The sequence below is a fragment of the Haliotis rubra genome, unplaced genomic scaffold (genome assembly GCF_003918875.1).
Source record: "Haliotis rubra isolate DU_JTF1 unplaced genomic scaffold, ASM391887v1 Scf1077, whole genome shotgun sequence".
NCBI classification, from domain to species: Eukaryota; Metazoa; Mollusca; class Gastropoda; order Lepetellida; family Haliotidae; genus Haliotis; species Haliotis rubra.
In genome coordinates, this window is record NW_025764978.1 from 221,584 (window position 1) to 241,201 (window position 19,618).

General features: G+C 41.4%; 3 protein-coding genes across 5 annotated transcripts in view; 2 read left to right on the top strand and 1 right to left on the bottom strand.

The window, feature by feature from the left end:
* The window catches only part of LOC124280438 (filaggrin-2-like), a 119,589-nt gene that overhangs the window by 96,959 nt on the left and 3,012 nt on the right, over positions 1-19,618 (top strand). Inside the window, exons 3-4 of the mRNA XM_046716379.1 lie at positions 18,571-18,795; positions 19,486-19,602. Coding sequence (XP_046572335.1) covers positions 18,571-18,795; positions 19,486-19,602 — 342 coding nt within the window. The remainder of the gene's footprint in view (positions 1-18,570; positions 18,796-19,485; positions 19,603-19,618) is intronic.
* LOC124280543 overlaps positions 1-19,618 on the top strand; it is a 62,181-nt gene that overhangs the window by 34,159 nt on the left and 8,404 nt on the right. The window lies entirely within an intron of this gene.
* On the bottom strand, positions 3,327-11,794 carry LOC124280459. Of its 3 annotated transcripts, XM_046716399.1 has the most exons (10): positions 11,524-11,794; positions 10,300-10,545; positions 9,951-10,119; positions 9,706-9,824; positions 8,144-8,294; positions 7,703-7,806; positions 7,209-7,345; positions 6,239-6,370; positions 5,112-5,202; positions 4,640-4,750 (listed from the first exon to the last, which is right to left on the bottom strand). In XM_046716399.1, exons 1-9 carry the CDS (start codon positions 11,594-11,596, stop codon positions 5,134-5,136), a joined length of 1,200 nt encoding a protein of 399 aa, XP_046572355.1. In that variant the 5' UTR covers positions 11,597-11,794; the 3' UTR covers positions 4,640-4,750; positions 5,112-5,133. The 3 variants fall into 3 exon arrangements, with proteins under 3 accessions (XP_046572362.1, XP_046572355.1, XP_046572370.1); XM_046716414.1 differs by lacking the exon at positions 6,239-6,370 and having other exon boundaries at positions 5,112-5,205; positions 11,524-11,793; XM_046716406.1 differs by lacking the exons at positions 6,239-6,370; positions 7,209-7,345 and having other exon boundaries at positions 3,327-4,750; positions 5,112-5,205; positions 11,524-11,793.

A 19,618-nucleotide genomic window follows, 5' to 3' on the forward strand; every position in this document is an offset into this window, starting at 1 on the left:
CAAAGGTCGGACTGACGGGACCTAACCGTGTGTGACCTTCACCTTCACTACCTTCCGGTAGAGCAGTGGGCATCCTTTCCCTTATTTGCTGTTTAATACTCAGTTTCCACCAAACTGTGACTAACATCTATGATGATCATCGATATAGGCAGTGGATCCCATGATATATGTGGTACAGCATCAGATAGGTCATCTAGCCTCTATACCTACCCAGCCTCCATGATATATGTTGTACAGTATCAGATAGGTCATCTAGCCTCTATACCTACCCAGCCTCCATTGTATATGTGATACAGTATCAGATAGGTCATCTAGCCTCTATACCTACCCAGCCTCCATGATATATGTGGTACAGTATCAGATAGGTCATCTAGCCTCTATACCTACCCAACCTCCATGATATATGTGGTACAGTATCAGATAGGTCATCTAGCCTCTATACCTACCCTGCCTGCATGATATATGTGGTACAATATCAGATAGGTCATCTAGCCTCTATACCTACCCAGCCTCCATGATATATGTGGTACAGTATCAGATAGGTCATCTAGCCTCTATACCTACCCAACCTCCATGATATATGTGGTACAGTATTAGATAGGTCATCTAGCCTCTATACCTACCCAACCTCCATGATGTATGTGGTACAGTATCAGATAGGTCATCTAGCCTCTATACCTACCCAACCTCCATGATGGCCACCTGACACAAGAAAGGGGTGAAGAAGACGCCTTCTTACCTGGAAAGGAAGCATCCATGTTACTGTTAATTAGTAAGAGGATGACATTCCAAAGTGTGCTGCGCCATTAAATGGTAGATCTGGCCCTAACGGTAGTTATGAACCATCGTACATTTGTATAGATGTTCAAAGACCAGGATTAAATCTGGTCTTCAGCAACTCATGTTTGTCGTAACAGGAAGGTGACGGGTTTGGGTGGTCGGGCACACATGATCCAACCATTAATCAGAATGTGGTACCAGTTGTTAAAGCCACAGTTAATGGCAAAATCCATGAAAGAAACTTTCCAACCTTTAGGGAATTTAAATGCTGAAATATTAAATGGCAAGCTTGCTAATTGTTTATCGACGTAACATCGTTCGAAGTAGTTTAAAGTTTTACCCATTTCTGAACTACATCCATAGAACAGAGTAATTCTTGTGAAAATAAGACCAGCTCAATACGTAGCTTACTACAACACAGGAAAGAGACGCCTATTCGATGGAAACATCATATATACGTTGGTTAACGTATGTCTAGGAAGTGACATACTATAAGTAAATTGTGTGAATTTAAGTTAACTTCGGAGCGGTTTTCATATCAAAAACTGAACGCATCCATGTCAAAGGGCAGCACACATGCGCAGAGATACACAGAACCTTTCACTTCAAGAGATCTTCAAAAGGACAATAATGACAAGCAAAATATGGTGACATTAATTAAGATGACGGAATTGTAGTCAAACAGCTGTCACTTCAAGACATATTATCCCGATTAAGTCAAAGGACAATCATTTCATAACATCCAAAATATGGTAGCATTACTGTTCTAGAGGTTATTGCACTGAAAGTAAGCAGGATTAACAGATGAATTTGGGGGAATTCCACATCATATCATTTATAAACTCGTACTTAATGCCTACATTTACCTGGCTGGAGAAGCGTATATTGCACAATATTCTAAAGATTAATAATAACATTTGGAAGGAGGTTTTGTTATGAAGGTCAATGTACCTGAGATGATGTTTTACCTTCTGATGAAGATACGGCGAGCAAGTCTGTCTGGTATAATAATGAAATCAAAATTGATGGTTAGTATATTATTTTCCAACAATGACATTGAAAGGGTACAGCATTCGTACATGATATCATTAATGATACGGAGAAACATAATCGCGACATTGACATTTTAACAGCTTCATCCCTTTGTCCCGTTAAATATTTGAACTGGAGAATGAAATATAAGAATTAGCATCTCAAGCCAAGTGAATAGGAGTGAATAGGGGGAGAGGGAGAATGAAGGACTGACTTTATGCTAACAAGGTCATGTGCAGTTACTAATACAAGACCAAGTGTGTTTCAATTTGTAGGGCAATCAACCAGAGAAAGTAGGTGCTATAAATAGACTGCCTTTCTGTAAAACTGAGAGCAATGCAGTCACTCCGAGAAATGTCAATACACGAAAGACTTGTCTACATGGACGTATAGAGCATGGGCGCAGAGAACGTGGGACCAAGTCACTTTCAGTGGGGAGCAGGCTTAAATTATTCCCTGAGAAACTCACCCTCGCGGACTTGCCTCACATGTGTCAACGCAGGGGAAACAGATGGCGTCAACTACTTCAGTCTTTCTTCACGACGTCTACGATCAGTACACATCTCACAGATACTGAGTGAGGGAGTGAGTTTTACGCCGCACTCAGCAATATTCCAGCTATATGGTGGCGGTCTGTAAATAGAATCTGGACCTGACAATCCCGTGATCAACTGCATGAGCATCGATCTATGCAACTGGGAACCGATGACATGTGGTAACCAAGCCAGCGAGCCTGACCACCCGATCCCGTTATTCGCCTCTTATGACAAGTTTGGGTTACTGAAGAACAATTCTAACCCGGATCTTCACGGGGGGATCAGTAAGAAGAATGAAACCACAACACATGATCGAAACATTTCAGATGTAAGGTTGAGTCATGTAAAGACTTACCCAAGAGTACCTGAAGTATTAAGGTGGAGATCGAATAAGGCTGATCTGTACCAGATATATATCTTTTAAACAGATAATCAAGAAAGATGGATAGAAGAAACGTTTATTACATAAAGACGATACTAGCGAGATTGAATTTCAAATTATCGATATGAGAGATGGTTCGGTTCAAAGTAGGTTTTATGAAAATAAGAACACATCATACATATAAGCCACAAAACACTATCCACATCTTTCAGAAATCTTTGCTAAACGCAGAGTGGACTGTAAGATTCTGACTACATCATGAGCATGTCTTTTTAGGATTACACACACACACACACACACACACACGCACGCACGCACGCACAAACACACAAACGTATATAACTGTCTCTTGGGGAATATATGCTAATCTTTTTTGTTACGGTTTAGAGATTACTGAGATAAAAGGCTTATGTGGCTCCTTATAACCAGTGAAATATAACACAGTCAAGTCTACAATATTCAATTATGTATTGAATAAGCAAGGTTACAATGAATGACAGTCACAAATCCAATATATTGGGTCACAAATCTAAAATATTAACTCACCAAGTCTTCATGTTCCCAGTAAAAACAGATGTACTGATTGAAGACCGTTGACAGCTGTTGAAAGTTCAATGTAAAGTTCAATGCAAAGGCCTCTTGAAACGTCGATGTTAGCTAACAGATGATCGTAAATCCAAAGTCGTCCCCCATACATCTCAACAACCATTCCTTACATAACAATTATACAGTTTTTCCAGCAAAAAACATGCAACGCTACGATCTTCTCACAGCTTCCACAATCCAACCAGAAGCAAAACAAACAAACGGAGGCAACTCCTCAGCGCACTCTCATCAGGTGAAATTACATAGTCCAAGTTTAAGATGGGAGGTCACACCAACATTCAGCACCTCAAACTTTTGTGACCCATAATGACTAAACGTTAATTAATGTGACATTATAAGCAACAAAAATACATTCCCATACCAAAATACATGTTTCAACTGAATAGCCTACCTGTAGATATGAATGTAAATGTTCAACGCAAATAGCTGCACTATTTATTAAAGAACTATGATAAGCACCAAAATTAATGTTCAAACTAAATGGTTACATTACACATCAAAAGAAATGTTCAAACCAAACGTAAATGTTCACACCAAATGGCTGGATTACATAGTAAGGTAAATATTCAACCCTAATGTCTTTATTACATATTAAGGTATATGTTCAAAGCAATGGTTTAAAAGTATAGCAAAGTAAATTGTATACCAAATAGCTATAATATTTTAAAATATATGTGCAAGACAAACAACTGACACATGTTACAATATATTAACAAATCAAATCGGTTTAATATATATATTTGAATGGCGACAATACATATATTCCAAAAAACTATTCATCTCTTAATTTGTAATGACTCATACCGACCGACAATACACAGACTATCAATGAATATGACCTCTTTTAGATGTAACGTCTCACACCGCGGATGGAACATAGACCCCTAGACATCCAGCGTCTAATACAAGGGGATGGCACAAATACCATGACCCCCTAGACATGTAGCGTCTCATACAGGGGAATGACACAAATACCATGACCCCTAGACATCCAGCGTCTCATACGGGGGAATGACACAAATACCATGACCCTCTAGACATGCAGCGTCTCGTACAGGGGGATGACACAAATACCATGACCCCCTAGACATGCAGCGTCTCATACAGGGGGATGACACAAATACCATGACCCTCTAGACATGCAGCGTCTCATACAGGGGGATGACACAAATACCATGACCCCCTAGACGTGCAGCGTCTCATACAGGGGCATGGCACAAATATCATGACCCCTTAGGCATTTAGCGTCTCATACACAGGGGGCAGCACACGGCGCATCTTCTCGTACACGTGATCCGGCTGGGTCACACTTGTTATTTCATCTCCTGCATCTCCGGTGTCATCCTGGTAGGTGGGGTTTCTCACGGCACCAGCAGTAACGCCTGTCTTCTTCTGCTTGTCCGTCATCACCATTCTGTAAACAAGTTGTTAACATGTTAACTCGTATTATTTGCTGACGTGTACGCAAGCAAATATTCGATTTATGAAGATAATTCAATTCTATGTCAAACTTTATTTCATCCTCATTTTAATGTCTACTAATTTGAAAACCACAGTGACAATAATATATATATGTATATATATTAATCTGAATTTTTATTTTGAACAATGAGTGAATTTTAACTGAAGGAGTGAGTGAGTTGGCTTTTACGCCGCGTTTAGCAATATTGCAGAAATGTCATGGCGGGTTTTAACTGAATGAAATACTTGACTCCTCTTTCTTGTGGGTCCCCATGTTCTAATCTTTATAAAAGAATATTGGTTTCTATGGTTACCTTCTACATCTGACCAGGAGGATCACGAGAACCACCACAACCAATCCCAGAAAGACACATACAGACACCAGCGCCCAGACAACAAGGTTCCAATCTGCAGTACAACATGGCAGGTAGACATATTAACAACCCCAAAACCATGAGGTGGTGTGGTCGTGTGCATACAGCCCAGGTCACAAATCAAAACGTTGGTCACGGAGAGTCAATGTTGACGGTGTTCGGCAGCTTGACCACCTGAGAGTTTCTATGACTTCCGTCCTGACCCACAACAAAGCATTCGTGACACACGTGGTAAATGGGTACCCGGCGGGATAAGTCAGATGACTGTCAGACTTCTAGCTCCTCGCAGGCAGCATTAATTAAAGCGCTTCATGAATAGCCATTATTATCATTATTATTATTTCAAGACAACACCGATGCCAACTTCACCACAGTTGTGGAGTTTCCTGTAAGCTGGCATGATTAACCCAATTACTGTTCAAAGCATTAACTGAACGTACCTAACAACTTAGTAAGTATGAATCAATCAATAACAATGCAATGTAGAACAAACGAGCCACGATTCCGACGAAAGTGCAAATTCAAATCCGAAAGGCTCTTGCTGGACCAAGTTACAACACTTGAGAAACTGGATCCCGTTGTATGAAGCGATCTTAGCGCTAAGGTGATCGTCACTAGCACTCCAATAACATAGACTTAAGACTAGCGTGGCGCTAAGGTTGTTTTAACAACGGCACCCTGCAGAATACGTCCAGCGCCTGCTTGAAAGTGGAGGTTATTTATTTACAAATGGCACGTGCTCATTATGACGTCACGTCGTAACAGAACAGACAGCAGTCAATCATTTAGGAAATATGCTGCCATGTTATAATTGTCATATACAAGAGATAAATGCATTTTTATAGTTCTATCCTTTTGGGCTGTAATAGGAGATATGGCTGGAGCTGTGCTGCGGACGACATTTGTTTTTTTATAATAACATACACATTAAACAGTCCACTGTATAATCAACAACCTGCGATGTGTTTAAGTCAGGTTTGTTCCAGCCTGGCAGGTACATAGAACCCAGCAACGCTGACGGAACCGTGTAATAAAAGCATCTTCGTTATAACTAGCTTCATTGTTTATACCTTCATGGTATAATTCTTGTACCACGTCTCCGGCTTGACACGTGCCGTTAGCGGAATGACAGGGGGCGCCGCCAACACATTGGTCACACAGCTTCCGGCAGCGCTCACCGTAGGTACCATTTGGACATACTTTAAAAAAATACGCCATGCGTGACGAATTGATTACCCATAGTTAACACACTGAATTCATATTCATATCGTTTAGGTACTAAGTGGACCCAGTGGACAGGTAGGCACCCGGATGCATTATGGGAAGGTAGAAAAACCGAAATAACTCCCACATGTGCGTTGAGACCATTAAGGACAGCATCACGTGCACCCAACTTTAACCTAACACTGATGGCCCGACCAATCATTGGGGTAAAGCATGGCGATGTCTCAGTCATACTAAAGACGCTCACCACCTTAGCCTGAATTATATATCAGGTAATTTGAACGTCAGACTACGATATTATCTTTGTTCAAGATAAGAGAGCAACTCAACAAAAACTATTGTCGTAAATCTTTAGCTGAACATAGAAAACCGTCACAACTCTGTAGTTAATAGGACATCACTGTCGTGATTCTGTAGCTTGATACTGTTCACTGTGTTCAGTCTATAGTTTTGTACAGATCAGTGTCGTAACTCTATAGTGTTACTCAGACCACAGTCGTGACGTACTTGTTTCGGATGGACTTCTGTCGTGTCTCTTTAGTTTAACAGATGATGCCGTCGTCATTCTGTACTTTAACACAGACTTCTGTCGTAACTCTACAGTTTAACACAAACTGTGCAGTTGTGATTTGAGTACCGTACACATCACACATTGCAACCAACACCCATGTTCAAGTGGACGCTAACTCGAACAGCTAATGCTAATAACACAGCGTTTTTACAGTGCCTTTGTCCGAGAGCTTCTGAAAAAATGGTTGGAATTAAGTTTATTATAATCAGTACTATTATTTATTATAACTCCTTCATACACACCAGTAGTGCACGTGTCGCCAATCCAGCCAGTGTCACACCCATCTGCACAATGGCCATCGACGTTGTCACAAGCACTTCCATTGAAGCATTTCCCACTTCCCGGGTGCACATCCGACCATACCACCCAGAGGGACAGCCTGTTGAACGATACACAGATACAGCACGTTAACACTGTATGACAGAGATGCACAGCCGACCATACCACCCAGATTGCCAGCCTGTTGAACGATACACAGATACAGTACGTTAACACTGTGTGACAGAGATACACAGACGACCATACCACCCAGATTGCCAGCCTGTTGAACGATACACAGACACAACCCATTAACACTGTGTGACAGAGATTCACGTCTTAATCTGCAGCAAATCCACAATCAATGTTTCAGTTGTCAACGTATGCCCGCAGCAGATCAAAAGATATGTACTAATGTCTTAATAATGTACTAATGTACAATATACACTTTACTTGAGTCTACCTAATATATCATTACCATATATCCTGAAGACAGTAGCACGTATGCCCCCAAGAATGGATGTGTTAAAGTACACATAGGAGCGTGGCCCACAGCCTCCAGGAAGTACATCTACTGCCCCGCTGAAAGGAAATTCAATAGTCAGTTCATGGCAATATTTTGTCTTGTAGACGAAAGGTGAGTTACAATATCGTTCTGAACGTGTACATATTTATAATGCAATTGGTATTCCGTAAATGAATGATAATTTAATTTTTCTTCAGTGACGCAAAACAGCTGATTTATTGTTAAGTGGCAGTAAATAGTCTTCATGTTTATTGTTGGGACTGAAAATTATATACCGTAATTGTTTAATGGCAAGCGCGCACACTCACACCCAGAAACATGCATACGCATTTCAATACTGTGTATGCATACAACCTAATGAATATTACATATGAGCCTCCATGTAACATTTACCTGTCTCCAAAAGGCCCAGCATACAGTGCACCTTCGAACTCATGAACAGACAGATATAAAGTGTCGTTACGGTACACAGTGGTAACGTTCGTCTCCAAGTCCAGGGATCCCAAAGTGCGCGCCGAAGTGTCGGCGTAGTACAATCTGTGACCTGCGGCAGAAGACGCCGTGTTCGTATCTGAGACAGCTGCCATACTTGAATTGATAAATTGCAATAAACCTAAATCACTTGTCCAGTATTATTCCAGCTAAATAAGGACCAGTAAGTCTTTCGTCAGAAAAACGACATCTTTGGAAGCCTGGGAGACGTTTTGTATACTGGCCACATAAAGAAACTGTGCACACGGAAAATATAAAGATAGACAGACAGTGTCTTTATACATAAATAAAGGTGTGAACATAGCAAGTATTGGAGACAATCAAACCCTCATGCAGGTGCCAGGCGATGTGACGTCATTGATAGTGGCCTATGGAGTTACAATGTGTTACTGCACGTGCAGCCTGTGCAGCTGCACACAACATGTGAAACTCAGAAATTGCTGTCACTGTCGAAAGCTTGATCTTTGGTCATTCAAACGTTCACAAATTCACATGAGAATTCATATGCACATCATGCCAAAATTAACATCTGCTCAACGTCACGAAACCATTGGAATGGTTCGAGCAGGCATGAGCCAACAACAGGTGGCAGCACATTTCCAATGCCATCGTAACACGATATCTGCATTGGTCAGTTGTTATGGAAACAGTAATGACGTCGCCGACCACCCACGTTTTGGGCGTCCCCGAGTAACGACGCCAAGACAGGACAGATGGATTCCAGACGGACACAGGTTCCAGACGGCAGTGACCACTTCCCAAACCATTCCCCAGGCCTTCAATGATCATTTGCAGTAGCCTATATGCGTCGTCGATGCACTGATGTGCTTCACGCGCATGGTGGTCATACCCGTTATTGACTTTGAGACTTCGTCGTGTGACCCCCTACTCAACTTTGAACTTCTGACGTCATCGTTACGGGTATTGTTCATGTTCTTTTGACATGTTGTTGTAGCCCGATACTTCAGCTTATAAAGTGTCTACATGATGTCGTCTTTTCTGTGTTGTATTCCAATTCTGAAGGAATTTTCTGTGTGCACAGTTTCTTTATGTGGCTAGTATATTTCTTGGTCTTGCACTGAGGATGGGACCTTTTAAACTAAACCTTATTGTAGTAATGGATAGATCGAGTCCAAAACACGGTTATGTGTCGCTACCCATTCTCTACTTTGTAAAGCCATCTGTATATTATTTTAGATAATATCTTTAAAAGGAAAAATGAACCCAACAAAACATCGAAAAGGTTACCAGCTCGAGTTATTATGATTTTTTATTTTGGTAAAAAACAAGAGTGACAAATCAGCTTCATTGACGGAGTGATTTCCTAGAGATATTTAAGATTTATTCTAAAAAATGTGACTCTCTAATTGTCTTTTATGTTCAAATCCACAGATGTTGAAAGATAAGGATTCTGGGCAAGGTTGAATAAGTAACCGCTTAAACAGCAAAACGTGTGTACTTACCTTCCACGTCAAACATCATACCAAAATGGTCGCCATTCTTTTTGTTTAGTAGGGTGACATAGTCACTCCCGTCGTAGTTCATCATTGTGATTTTTGCGGTAAATGCTAGAAACAACTTCCTGCAATGTAAAACAGTATTTCAACAGTTTGCTTTTCGCCGGTTGTGAAATCATTGTTGGCATACCTAATTTACACGGCTTTAACTTGAATCTTTTATTTTAATTTTAGTTGACTTTAATTCTTACTTGTTCCGAGTATCGATAGCGATTCCCCATACAAGTGAATTTTCAGTCGGAACCTTTGTCAGGATCTTTGTGTCCATGTTTATCTTCCACAAGGAGCTATTATCATCATCTTTAAGGTCGAACACAAAGATTGCCCTTAGTTCGGGATCAAGGGCCATTCCATATAAACCTAAAAAGTTGAACCAAAATAGTACTTCTTTAAATACAATCACAAAAACGATACACACATCTGCTGAACAGAAGGGTGATCTCTCTCAACATCACAGTGTTTACCTCAATAAATTAAGATGGCTTCTTTGGTGGGTACGTGTTTTAAGTTCGTAATTATCAAATATCTTTACATCCTTACCTCTGGAGACGTTCACCCACGTTTCGTAGTCTTCTCCTGAAGACTTGACCCTACAAACAGACATGAGAGCATAGTCGGACCAGTAGACGTAGTCCTCTACCGGGTCGTATACAGGGCATCTGGGGTTGGGGGTGTGGATCGGGAGAACACTGCAGCTGGACCTGCCATCCAGGGTGCATCGGTACACGCTCCCGTTGACTTCTAAACGTGCACCACTGTCTGTGATAAACATTATCTTTTCTGTCGCTGAAAATGAAGAAATAACTATTATAATTCTTAAATCGACGCCCTTTGGGGCATTTAGTTGTTTCGCCGTAATAAGCGACCTGGATATTAACCTCAGATATAAGTACAAGGCTAAGTTCGTATATCTTGGGCTGGCTGCGTAGGTCCCTATCATCACATTTTCGTCAAAAACCACATGCGAACCAGCCTATACTGTACCTGTAGTATATACATTCACTGTGTAAATAATACCACGGAGATAATTCTGGTGTGGCTGGCTCTATCAAAACAAATATATTGATATACATACATATATATTCAGAGTGACAAAAGGACTGTACAGTGTGTTTGATAACAAACAGTCCCTCCTGATTAACATAAGGAAGTATGGATTCAATTTGAGAGTCATAATATTTCCGTATGATAGATTCGCAGTGTAGGCTATGATAAGTGGGTTATGTGGCATTGTGGATGTAGGTTTTGACTGGGTTCATGTTAGGGCTTTATGAAGGAAGTTAAGTAATTTAATGCGCAAGTGGGAAACACGACTTGTTTGTCTCGAGCTACGTCTTTGCGATTGTATATTTACAACAATTATATAGAGTTCCTTATTATATTACACTCCCTTGCTTTAACCTGAATTGTGTCATATTGTTACATTCCAAATTATGTGTTGTATCCAACAAATATATGCCAGGAACCGATGGAAGGATGGACAGATCGGATGGCATAAATGCTGCGCCATGCTGGATGCAGGTTAACTAGATAAAGTGGTCCTAAATATACAGTGACAGTGATTCCCGACACACAGAGCAATGTTGCATCTGTATCACTACCTCCTAGAAACGTGGGATGTGGGCAAAGCAGGTCAAGACTTGTCACATATTCACCTGACGAGCTTTGGGTACCGAGGATCCATGGTACATGGAGTATCTACAAAAGTTCTACTGCTACTTACAACACAGCCCAGAGACATAACGTACTGAAGTTCCAACTTACCATTATTAGATTCAGCGGCAGCGCTCAGAAGTGCAAGGGCACACAAGACGAAGATAAGTGTAGTGTCCGCCATGATGTCACAGCAGTATATCTACCCACACCAGCCTGGAATACGGGTATCTCAACTCTGCTCAACTATTTGTGTACGAGGAAGTATATTACGCTTCAGCAAAACTTCCTTTAGATGACAGAGTGACAAAACCTGTCGGGTTGCCAGTAGGCTATCAATGCCTGCCACGCCTGTAACATCAATAATGTATGCGTGTGTCATTGTGAGGTCTGAACAGTATGCGATAGATGTCATATCAACTCGCACTTCGGTTTTGTGCAGTGTGTTGAGGAGAAGAACAACCCTGCCGACTTCTTCAAAAGTCACGCATCCGAAGAATTAAGTTGTTCGACTCACCATTGTTTTGGTGCCCAGTACCTCTCAATCTGCTGACTGACATTGGCTGAGAACCCGTGTTTACTGCCAGGACCACAGCCCTTCTGACACTCTGCAGGAATCTACACATTCTCCGGAAAGTTCTTGCTGGGAAAGTTCCTGGGAGATATAATTCGCTGTCTGGGCTGCATGTAAAAGGGGCAAGGGCTCTGAGCTGAGTACGAACCTAACCTGCCTGCAGTGCCTCATTTTGTCCTTTTTGATAAGGCCACCGAATTTATTTTTTGTCATTTTCTGTCCCTTTTGTCAGCAATGTGATGACCAAGATTCAGGAAAAGCATGATAAATATGCTCACTTCTGCTTTTGAAATGTCTCGCTTGAATTCTAGTCCTCAGGCTGCTGAAAACATAACAATTATCTGTAAAACATTAAATTTAGCATATTTTGGATTTTAACACGAAATAGGGTTACCGAAACACAATCGTGGAAAGGCAATAGCTACACGTGCAACTGGAAATCTTGCAATAATGTTGGTACTGTTTCATGGACGAAACTCAGGACAGGGATGGAATACTGTTGCTTAGATACAAGTATTGCATGAGGAGGAGACAGGAATGCAAAATAGGTGTTCAAAATGGTGCCAGCATAGGTTAGACGAGTCTGTATGTGATAACGTCCAAGTGACCTTGTATGAGTTATTGAAGCCTGTCTCACAGCCCTGGATCATACAAGTTTCCCAGGGATGAGCAAAGGTGACATAGATATTTTATCAAAGTTTACGAAGAGTTGGTGCAGTTTTTAATAACACAAAGAAGTAGACTCGATGTATTGCCCCTGAGTTTAGAAGTTATTTCTATCCAAATTATGTCTTTTCAGTCTAGTAGTTTTGTATAACACACCGTCAGCAACAAAACAACTTTACACATGCGCTTTGCAAATGGTCACGTCATAGATCTGGTGGCAATTCTATGCTTACAATCGCGTATACTTTCAAGTCTCAAATAAGGTAAGTACCAATATTTCATAGCGTATTTTTTACTACTAACGACTAACAATGTGTGTAAATCGTTTATGTGTGTGTTTCGTTAAACATTGATTTGAAGCACAGTAAAGGCCGTTATCCTACATGCATTTACAATAGAGTGGAAAGTCGGCCATGTTTGTTGCATGCAGAAACATGGGATTGTGCACTGTTTCAGAGATCAGACGGAACCGTACAAGACAATCAGCTTGTCACCTTCCTAATACTGAAGTGTTCAGGGGCCACTCTGGGAAGGGTTGTTAACAAGGCGTGAAAACTGAGGGGCCACTGAGGGGCCACTGTGTTTTGTTTCCACAGTGAGTTAGTGTGATTGCTGTACAATTCATTGGTATAGGTATACACGTCTTTGTGTTATCTCTGATTGAGACTGAGTGAAAACGCCGTTTACCTGATGTAATGTATTTTACTGATGGTGTCACATGGCGCGGATAACGTTAGTTAATTTGGTTCAGTTGGTTCAGTAGGTAGACTGAACTGAGCAAGTAAATGTTACACATATTTTATTTAGTCCAGGTCCTGGACATGTTTTGGTCTACCAAGACGCCGGATGTATACCTAGCTTTCTTAGCATTTTTCAAACCAGATTAAAATATACGTACACCCAAGAATGGACAAATATATTTGCATCTAGCACATTATGAATAGCCTTGAAGCCGAGAAATATGTAATAGATTTAATCTTGTGTACATTTGCAACCGACTTCTCGAGCTGTAAGTACAAGGCTAAATATTGATATTCAGACATAAAATTGCAAAGTCTGAAAGCGTATGTACAACTTAAACAATCTCGCCTACCTGTATGGCCTTGGCACTTGGAAGCCATGTTCTATCATATTGATCATCACAACAATGAAGGTTTATCCTTATAGGCGATAATTTTACTTGCATTTTTTGCTCTGGAAATCAACTGGAAGCTTGTTGACCATTCCAAACAGTTTCCAAGAGATGGCATTTCTTTGGGTGTGTCAGGATTGACCATTCGGATTAATGGACTAAATCTCTAGAGTCACGTAGATCAGTGAATTATGTGCCTATACAAAGAATGCCTCATTCATTATGCTGCCCTGTGCGTGCCTATTGGTGTATGGTGAACGCCATACCAGCCAGACCTTCTGATCCAGCCTTCGTTCAGTGCTACAGGGGGCAGCTATGTCCTTGGTCTCGACAGCAATTGGATCAAAAGGTTAGCAGCCTTCTACACAAATGTGGCCTTGACTCTCAATCATACTCGTTCCACAGCTTGAGAAAGGGTGTTGCTTTGCTGGCTGCAGCTACAGGCTCAAGTGACAGTGGCTTTTGTGCAATCGGCCTTTGGCCATCGTCGTCTAAAAAGGGCTATATCAAACTCTCACCACTCATTCTGTCCCGAGTTTCTGGCAGAATGGCAAAAACATTTAAAAACATTTAAATACTTTGGTGAATGCAGTGTTTGCGGTGCTTAAATTTTCCCGGCGGCCTTCATGGCCTGCTGCCGCCTGCAACTTATAAAATCTCCAGGCCCAGGGTGAAATCTCCAGGCCCATTTTGTTAAAGTCAAATCAATAAAATCAAACTATACTACACTGTACACTTTTTCACACTGTTTCTACAAAATCAGTTTGCGAAGCCTATGGAGCAGAGAGAGGTTTTTATTTGTTAAAGGCTGATGTTGACATTTCTATGCACAAAGCCAGGAAGTGAAACTGTAAGTTATCGTAACATGGTGGATTATGGAGGATTCACGAACGTTAATAAAGAGAACAATTATTGGAAAATTTCCAGTTGAAAAACAAAATGACATATTTACTGAAGGCCACAAGGGCCTGTACATATTTGAAACTTCCGGCCTGATACAATAATAACTGGCGCTGGGCCTCCGGGCCGGGGATTATTTCGAACGCTGGGTCAGTGTACAGTACCTTCCCATGTCGTCACTCGAATTTGTATTCTTAACTTGTCACATCTATATTCACACATTTCCAGTTTTTGTATTTCCTTGGTTTTCTTTCAGGCTGAATGTCAAAAGCCTCTTAATTTAATTTTTAACGACTGCTCATCAGAAAATGTTTTTTCTTGTAATGATGGATCTGCGTAGCTGTTTGAACTTATATTTATAACATGGCTTCATTTTGGTTTAGATGTTATGTTTCACATTTTTACTTTTCAGGCTGTTTTGAGAAATGGATATAATGACAGAATGGTGCTCGATATTTCAAGTATGTCACCTTTTGGGATCTGTCGGTGGAGATTTCCTTAGTCTACAATCTAGTTTCCCCTTCAATGTTAGTTTCTGCTTACAGTTATATGGTTAATATCACAAGTGGTGAAGTGATGTTTTGTAGACATTTTTACTGTTCAGTTTTTTGTTTTTTTATTCACTCTCTTGTTTGGCGGACTTTGCCTTGGTGTCTGTGGTGTTTATAGTATTTTAGGCCAGTCTTGGTCTGTGTGATATATTTCACCTCAGCGACATGTTTACCTATCTTATTAAACTATTAAACTCCACCTTAACAACCAAACAAGTCTTTGTTATCTTCTTAATTGTGTGTATGGAGGTCTAGCAAATTGCAAAATCATGTGTCATGATGTCTAATTTGCATATAAACCGGAACTGTCTGTCTTGTTCCCTACCACGCATGCGTCCTCTCCTTTCCTGTCATGCATGTGCGGCTTTCTTTTTTATTCCAAGCATCTTTTAATTTTCTTAATCACCCTCCCTCCGTCCCTGCCCTCGTTTTTTTGTAGTTAGATATAATAATACTCAGCCTCATGACACACTGTTCTGCCTAAACAACTTCAATATTTTATATGTTTTTTTGCTTTTGACTCACAGCTCTGTTATTATTTTGAGACATGCCATGATTATGGTGCCTGTGGTGTTTATAGTATTTTAGGTCAGTCTTGGGGCTGTGTGATATATTTCACCTCAGCGACGTGTTTACTTATGTTATTAAACTCCACCTTAACCACCAAGCAAGTATTTGTGTATGGAGGTCTATCAAATTACGCAAAGAAGTAAACTCGATGTATTGCCCCTGAGCTTGGAAGGTATTTCTATCAAAATTATGTATTTTCAGAGACAAAGCGTAAGTCTAGTAGTATTGCATAACAGTCAGCAACAGAGCTCGCCCTGCGCATGCGCGGTGCATATGATCACGTCATAGGTCTGGTGACAATTCTATGCTAGCAGTCGCATATACTTTCAAGTCCAAATAAGGTTAGTATCAATATTTCACAAAACATTTTTGCCCACTGACGGACATAGAAGAATGTGTGTAAATCGATGATGGGTGTATTTCGTTAAAACATTGTTTAGAAGCACTGTAAAGGACGTGGTCCTACATGCATTTACAATAGACTGGTAGGTCGGCCATGTTTGTTGCATGCATTGACATGGGATTGTGGGCTTTTTCAGAGGTTCGGTCGGAATCGTACAAGACAATCAGATTTTGTCGTCCATTATGATTATGGACGGGTTGTCTCCTTCCTATTTACAGTAAAAACATTGGATCAGTAACACGACACTAAAGAGCGAAAGCGAAAAAAGGAAACTTTTCAGAGGCTATTCGCGGAATCATATGCGTCATAGGACCTCGAATCCATTTTATTGAAAATACGGAAGTATATTATCCACTTGTATATCATGTACATACTGACTGAATATTGAATAAAACGATGTTGCTGTTTCTGAAAATACAAATGTGTGAAAATACACTGGAATTCCGAAGGTACGATGGAACGAGGGAGAGATGTTTGAGTTGACGTTGGAACTGCATTATAGCTTTATAATACCTATAACGTATACTCTATATCTATGTACCATCTACGTGTACTTCAGACTTTAAGCACGCAGGACATTGAACGCCGGTGTTATATTGCTATAATGCACCGACTGCAGCTATTAATTTCTGTGCACGAACACACACAACACTATTTGCAGGTAGTCACCGACATGTCTGGCAACGTGCCAAACAGATGTGTTGTATTTTTCAGTAATTTGTGTTTGCTGGGTGAGTCACAATGATTGCTGTACAATTCATTGGTATAGGTATACACGTCTTTGTGTTATGTCTGACTGAGACTGAGTGAAAACGCCGTGTACCTGTTGTGTAATGTACTCCACTGAAGGTGTCACGGAGCGCTGATAAGGCTACGGAACGTTGGTTAATCTCTATTCAGTTGATTCAGTACGTAGACTGAACTGAGCAAGTAATGTTAGACATATTTTATTTAGTTCAGGTCTTGGTCATATTTGGGTCCACTCAGACGTTGGATGTATAGCTAGCTTAACATTTTTCAAACCAGATTAATATATACGTACACCCAGGAATGGAGAAATATATTAGCACATAGCACTAGACATGAATACTATGCACATTTCAAGATTAGCATTGAAGCAGGGAAATATGTAATAGATTCGACCTTGTGTACATTTGCAAACGACCTTGCTCGTGCTCGAGGATGTACAAGGCTAAATTTTTAATATTGATACAGGGAGACATCATAAACTTGCAAAGTCTGAAATAGTATGTACATGTAAGTTAAACAATCTTGAAGATCTGTACCATTTCACCTTCCATGTCCATCCTTAAATAACGTTCGACAGCAATACATACCAAGTAAACATTTAATTTAACCTTCAGTATAACAGTGTATTTGCTCAAGGGTAACCACAAACTATCAAGATTTAAGATTTGTTATGTTATGCTTCAAATATTTCTTCAAGAGCACAAATGAAATGTGAATCTTTTGTGAAAATACTGACGCATATGCACTTCATGTTTATGGGCCTATGGCTTTGATACAATAAACGTTCGATGACACGGCGATGATAGGGGTGTTAGACTGATGGCGCATTATCGTGTTCCTATCACCGGTTTATCTGGTCTGGATTTCGTGGAGGTTGTACTGGAGTTTGCTGACTGAAATGCTAAAATTCACCCACTCACTCAGTTGGTTATTGTACCGTATTTGCCTATACTTCTTCAACACAGCAGATACCACTCGATTGGGGTTTAGGATGAAGACGGGAATAGAAGATGCAGAATGTTAGAATATAGAAACAACTGAAATATTCGAGATTACAGTGCAGATCATTGGTGCAAAACGTTTCAGAATACCATCTTTTGGTTTCAGAAAGAGATGCGACGGTGTTTTGGTGACAGACAAAGACAAAATAGGAGTGGAGAGAGAAGGAATGCCACACCTGTAAGAGATGATATAAAGCTACTACAGCCTGGTGCCATCTGCGGCAGGAATAAAGGTGTCTCGGATATTGAGATGGACAGAGGTCGGGGTGCTGGTGTCTCCGAAACTGAGAAGGAAAGAGGTCGGTATGCTGGTGTCTCCGAAACTGAGGAGGAAAGAGGTCAGGATGCTGGTGTCTCCGAAACTGAGAAGGAAAGAGGTCGGGGTACTGGTGTCTCCGAAACTGAGGAGGAAAGAGGTCGGGGCGCTCGTGGTTCCGAAACTGAGGAGGAAAGAGGTCGGTATGCTGGTGTCTCCGAAACTGAAAAGGAAAGAAGTCGGGGTGCTGGTGTCTCTGAAACTGAGAAAGAAAGAGGTCAGGATGCTGGCATCTCGGAAACTGTGGACAGAGGTCATGATGCTTCTGTCTCGGAAACTGTGGACAGAGGTCGAGGTGCTGGTGTCTCGGAAACTGAGATGGAAAGAGGTCGTGGTTCTGGTGTCTCCGAAACTGAGAAAGAAAGAGGTCGGTATGCTGGTGTCTCCGAAACTGAGAAGGAAAGAGGTCGAGGTGCTGGTATCTCCGAAACTGAGAAGAAAAGAGGTCGGTATGCTGGTATCTCCGAAACTGAGAAGGAAAGAGGTCGAGGTGCTGGTGTCTCGGAAACTGTGGACAGAGGTCATGATGCTTCTGTCTCGGAAACTGTGGACAGAGGTCGTGGTTCTGGTGTCTCCGAAACTGAGAAAGAAAGAGGTCGGTATGCTGGTGTCTCCGAAACTGAGGATGAAAGAGGTCGGGGTGCTGGTGTCTCTGAAACTGAGAAGGAAAGAGGTCAGGGTGCTGTTGTCTCCGAAACTGAGAAGGAAAGTATTTCGGGTGCTGACATCTCCGAAACTGAGGAGGAAAGAGGTTCGGGTGCTGGTATCTCCGAAACTGAGGAGGAAAGATGTCGGTATGCTAGTGTCTCAGAAACTGAAAAGGAAAGAGGTCAGGATGCTGGTGTCCCTGAAACTGTGGACAGAGTTTCGGGTGCTGGTGTCTCGGAAACTGTGGACAGAGGTCAGGATGCTGGTGTCTCCGAAACTGTGGACAGAGGTCGGGGTGCTGGTGTCCCCGAAAATGAGATGGAAAGAGGTCGGGGTGCTGGTGTCTCCGAAACTGAGAAAGAAAGAGGTCGGGGTGCTGGTGTCTCCGAAACTGAGGAGGAAAGAGGTCGGGGTGCTGGTGTCTCCGAAACTGAGGAGGAAAGAGGTCTGTATGCTGGTGCCTCCGAAACTGAGGAGGAAAGAGGTCGGGGTGCTGGTGTCTCCGAAACTGAGGAGGAAAGAGGTCGGGGTGCTGGTGTCTCCGAAACTGAGGAGGAAAGAGGTCGAGGTGCTGGTGTCTCCGAAACTGAGGAGGAAACAGGTCAGGGTGCTGGTGTCTCAGAACCTGAAAAGGAAAGAAGTCGGGGTGCTGGTGTCTCCGAAACTGAGAAGGAAAGAGGTCAGGATGCTGGCAT

Coding starts and splice junctions, on each gene's coding strand:
- LOC124280459 (XM_046716399.1), bottom strand. CDS start 11,596: ATGGCGGACACTACACTTATCTTCGTCTTGTGTGCCCTTGCACTTCTG. Junction 9,825..9,950: donor GCTATCGATACTCGGAACAA/GTAAGAATTAAA, acceptor TTTACATTGCAG/GAAGTTGTTTCTAGCATTTA. Junction 7,807..8,143: donor GCTGGGCCTTTTGGAGACAG/GTAAATGTTACA, acceptor ATTTCCTTTCAG/CGGGGCAGTAGATGTACTTC.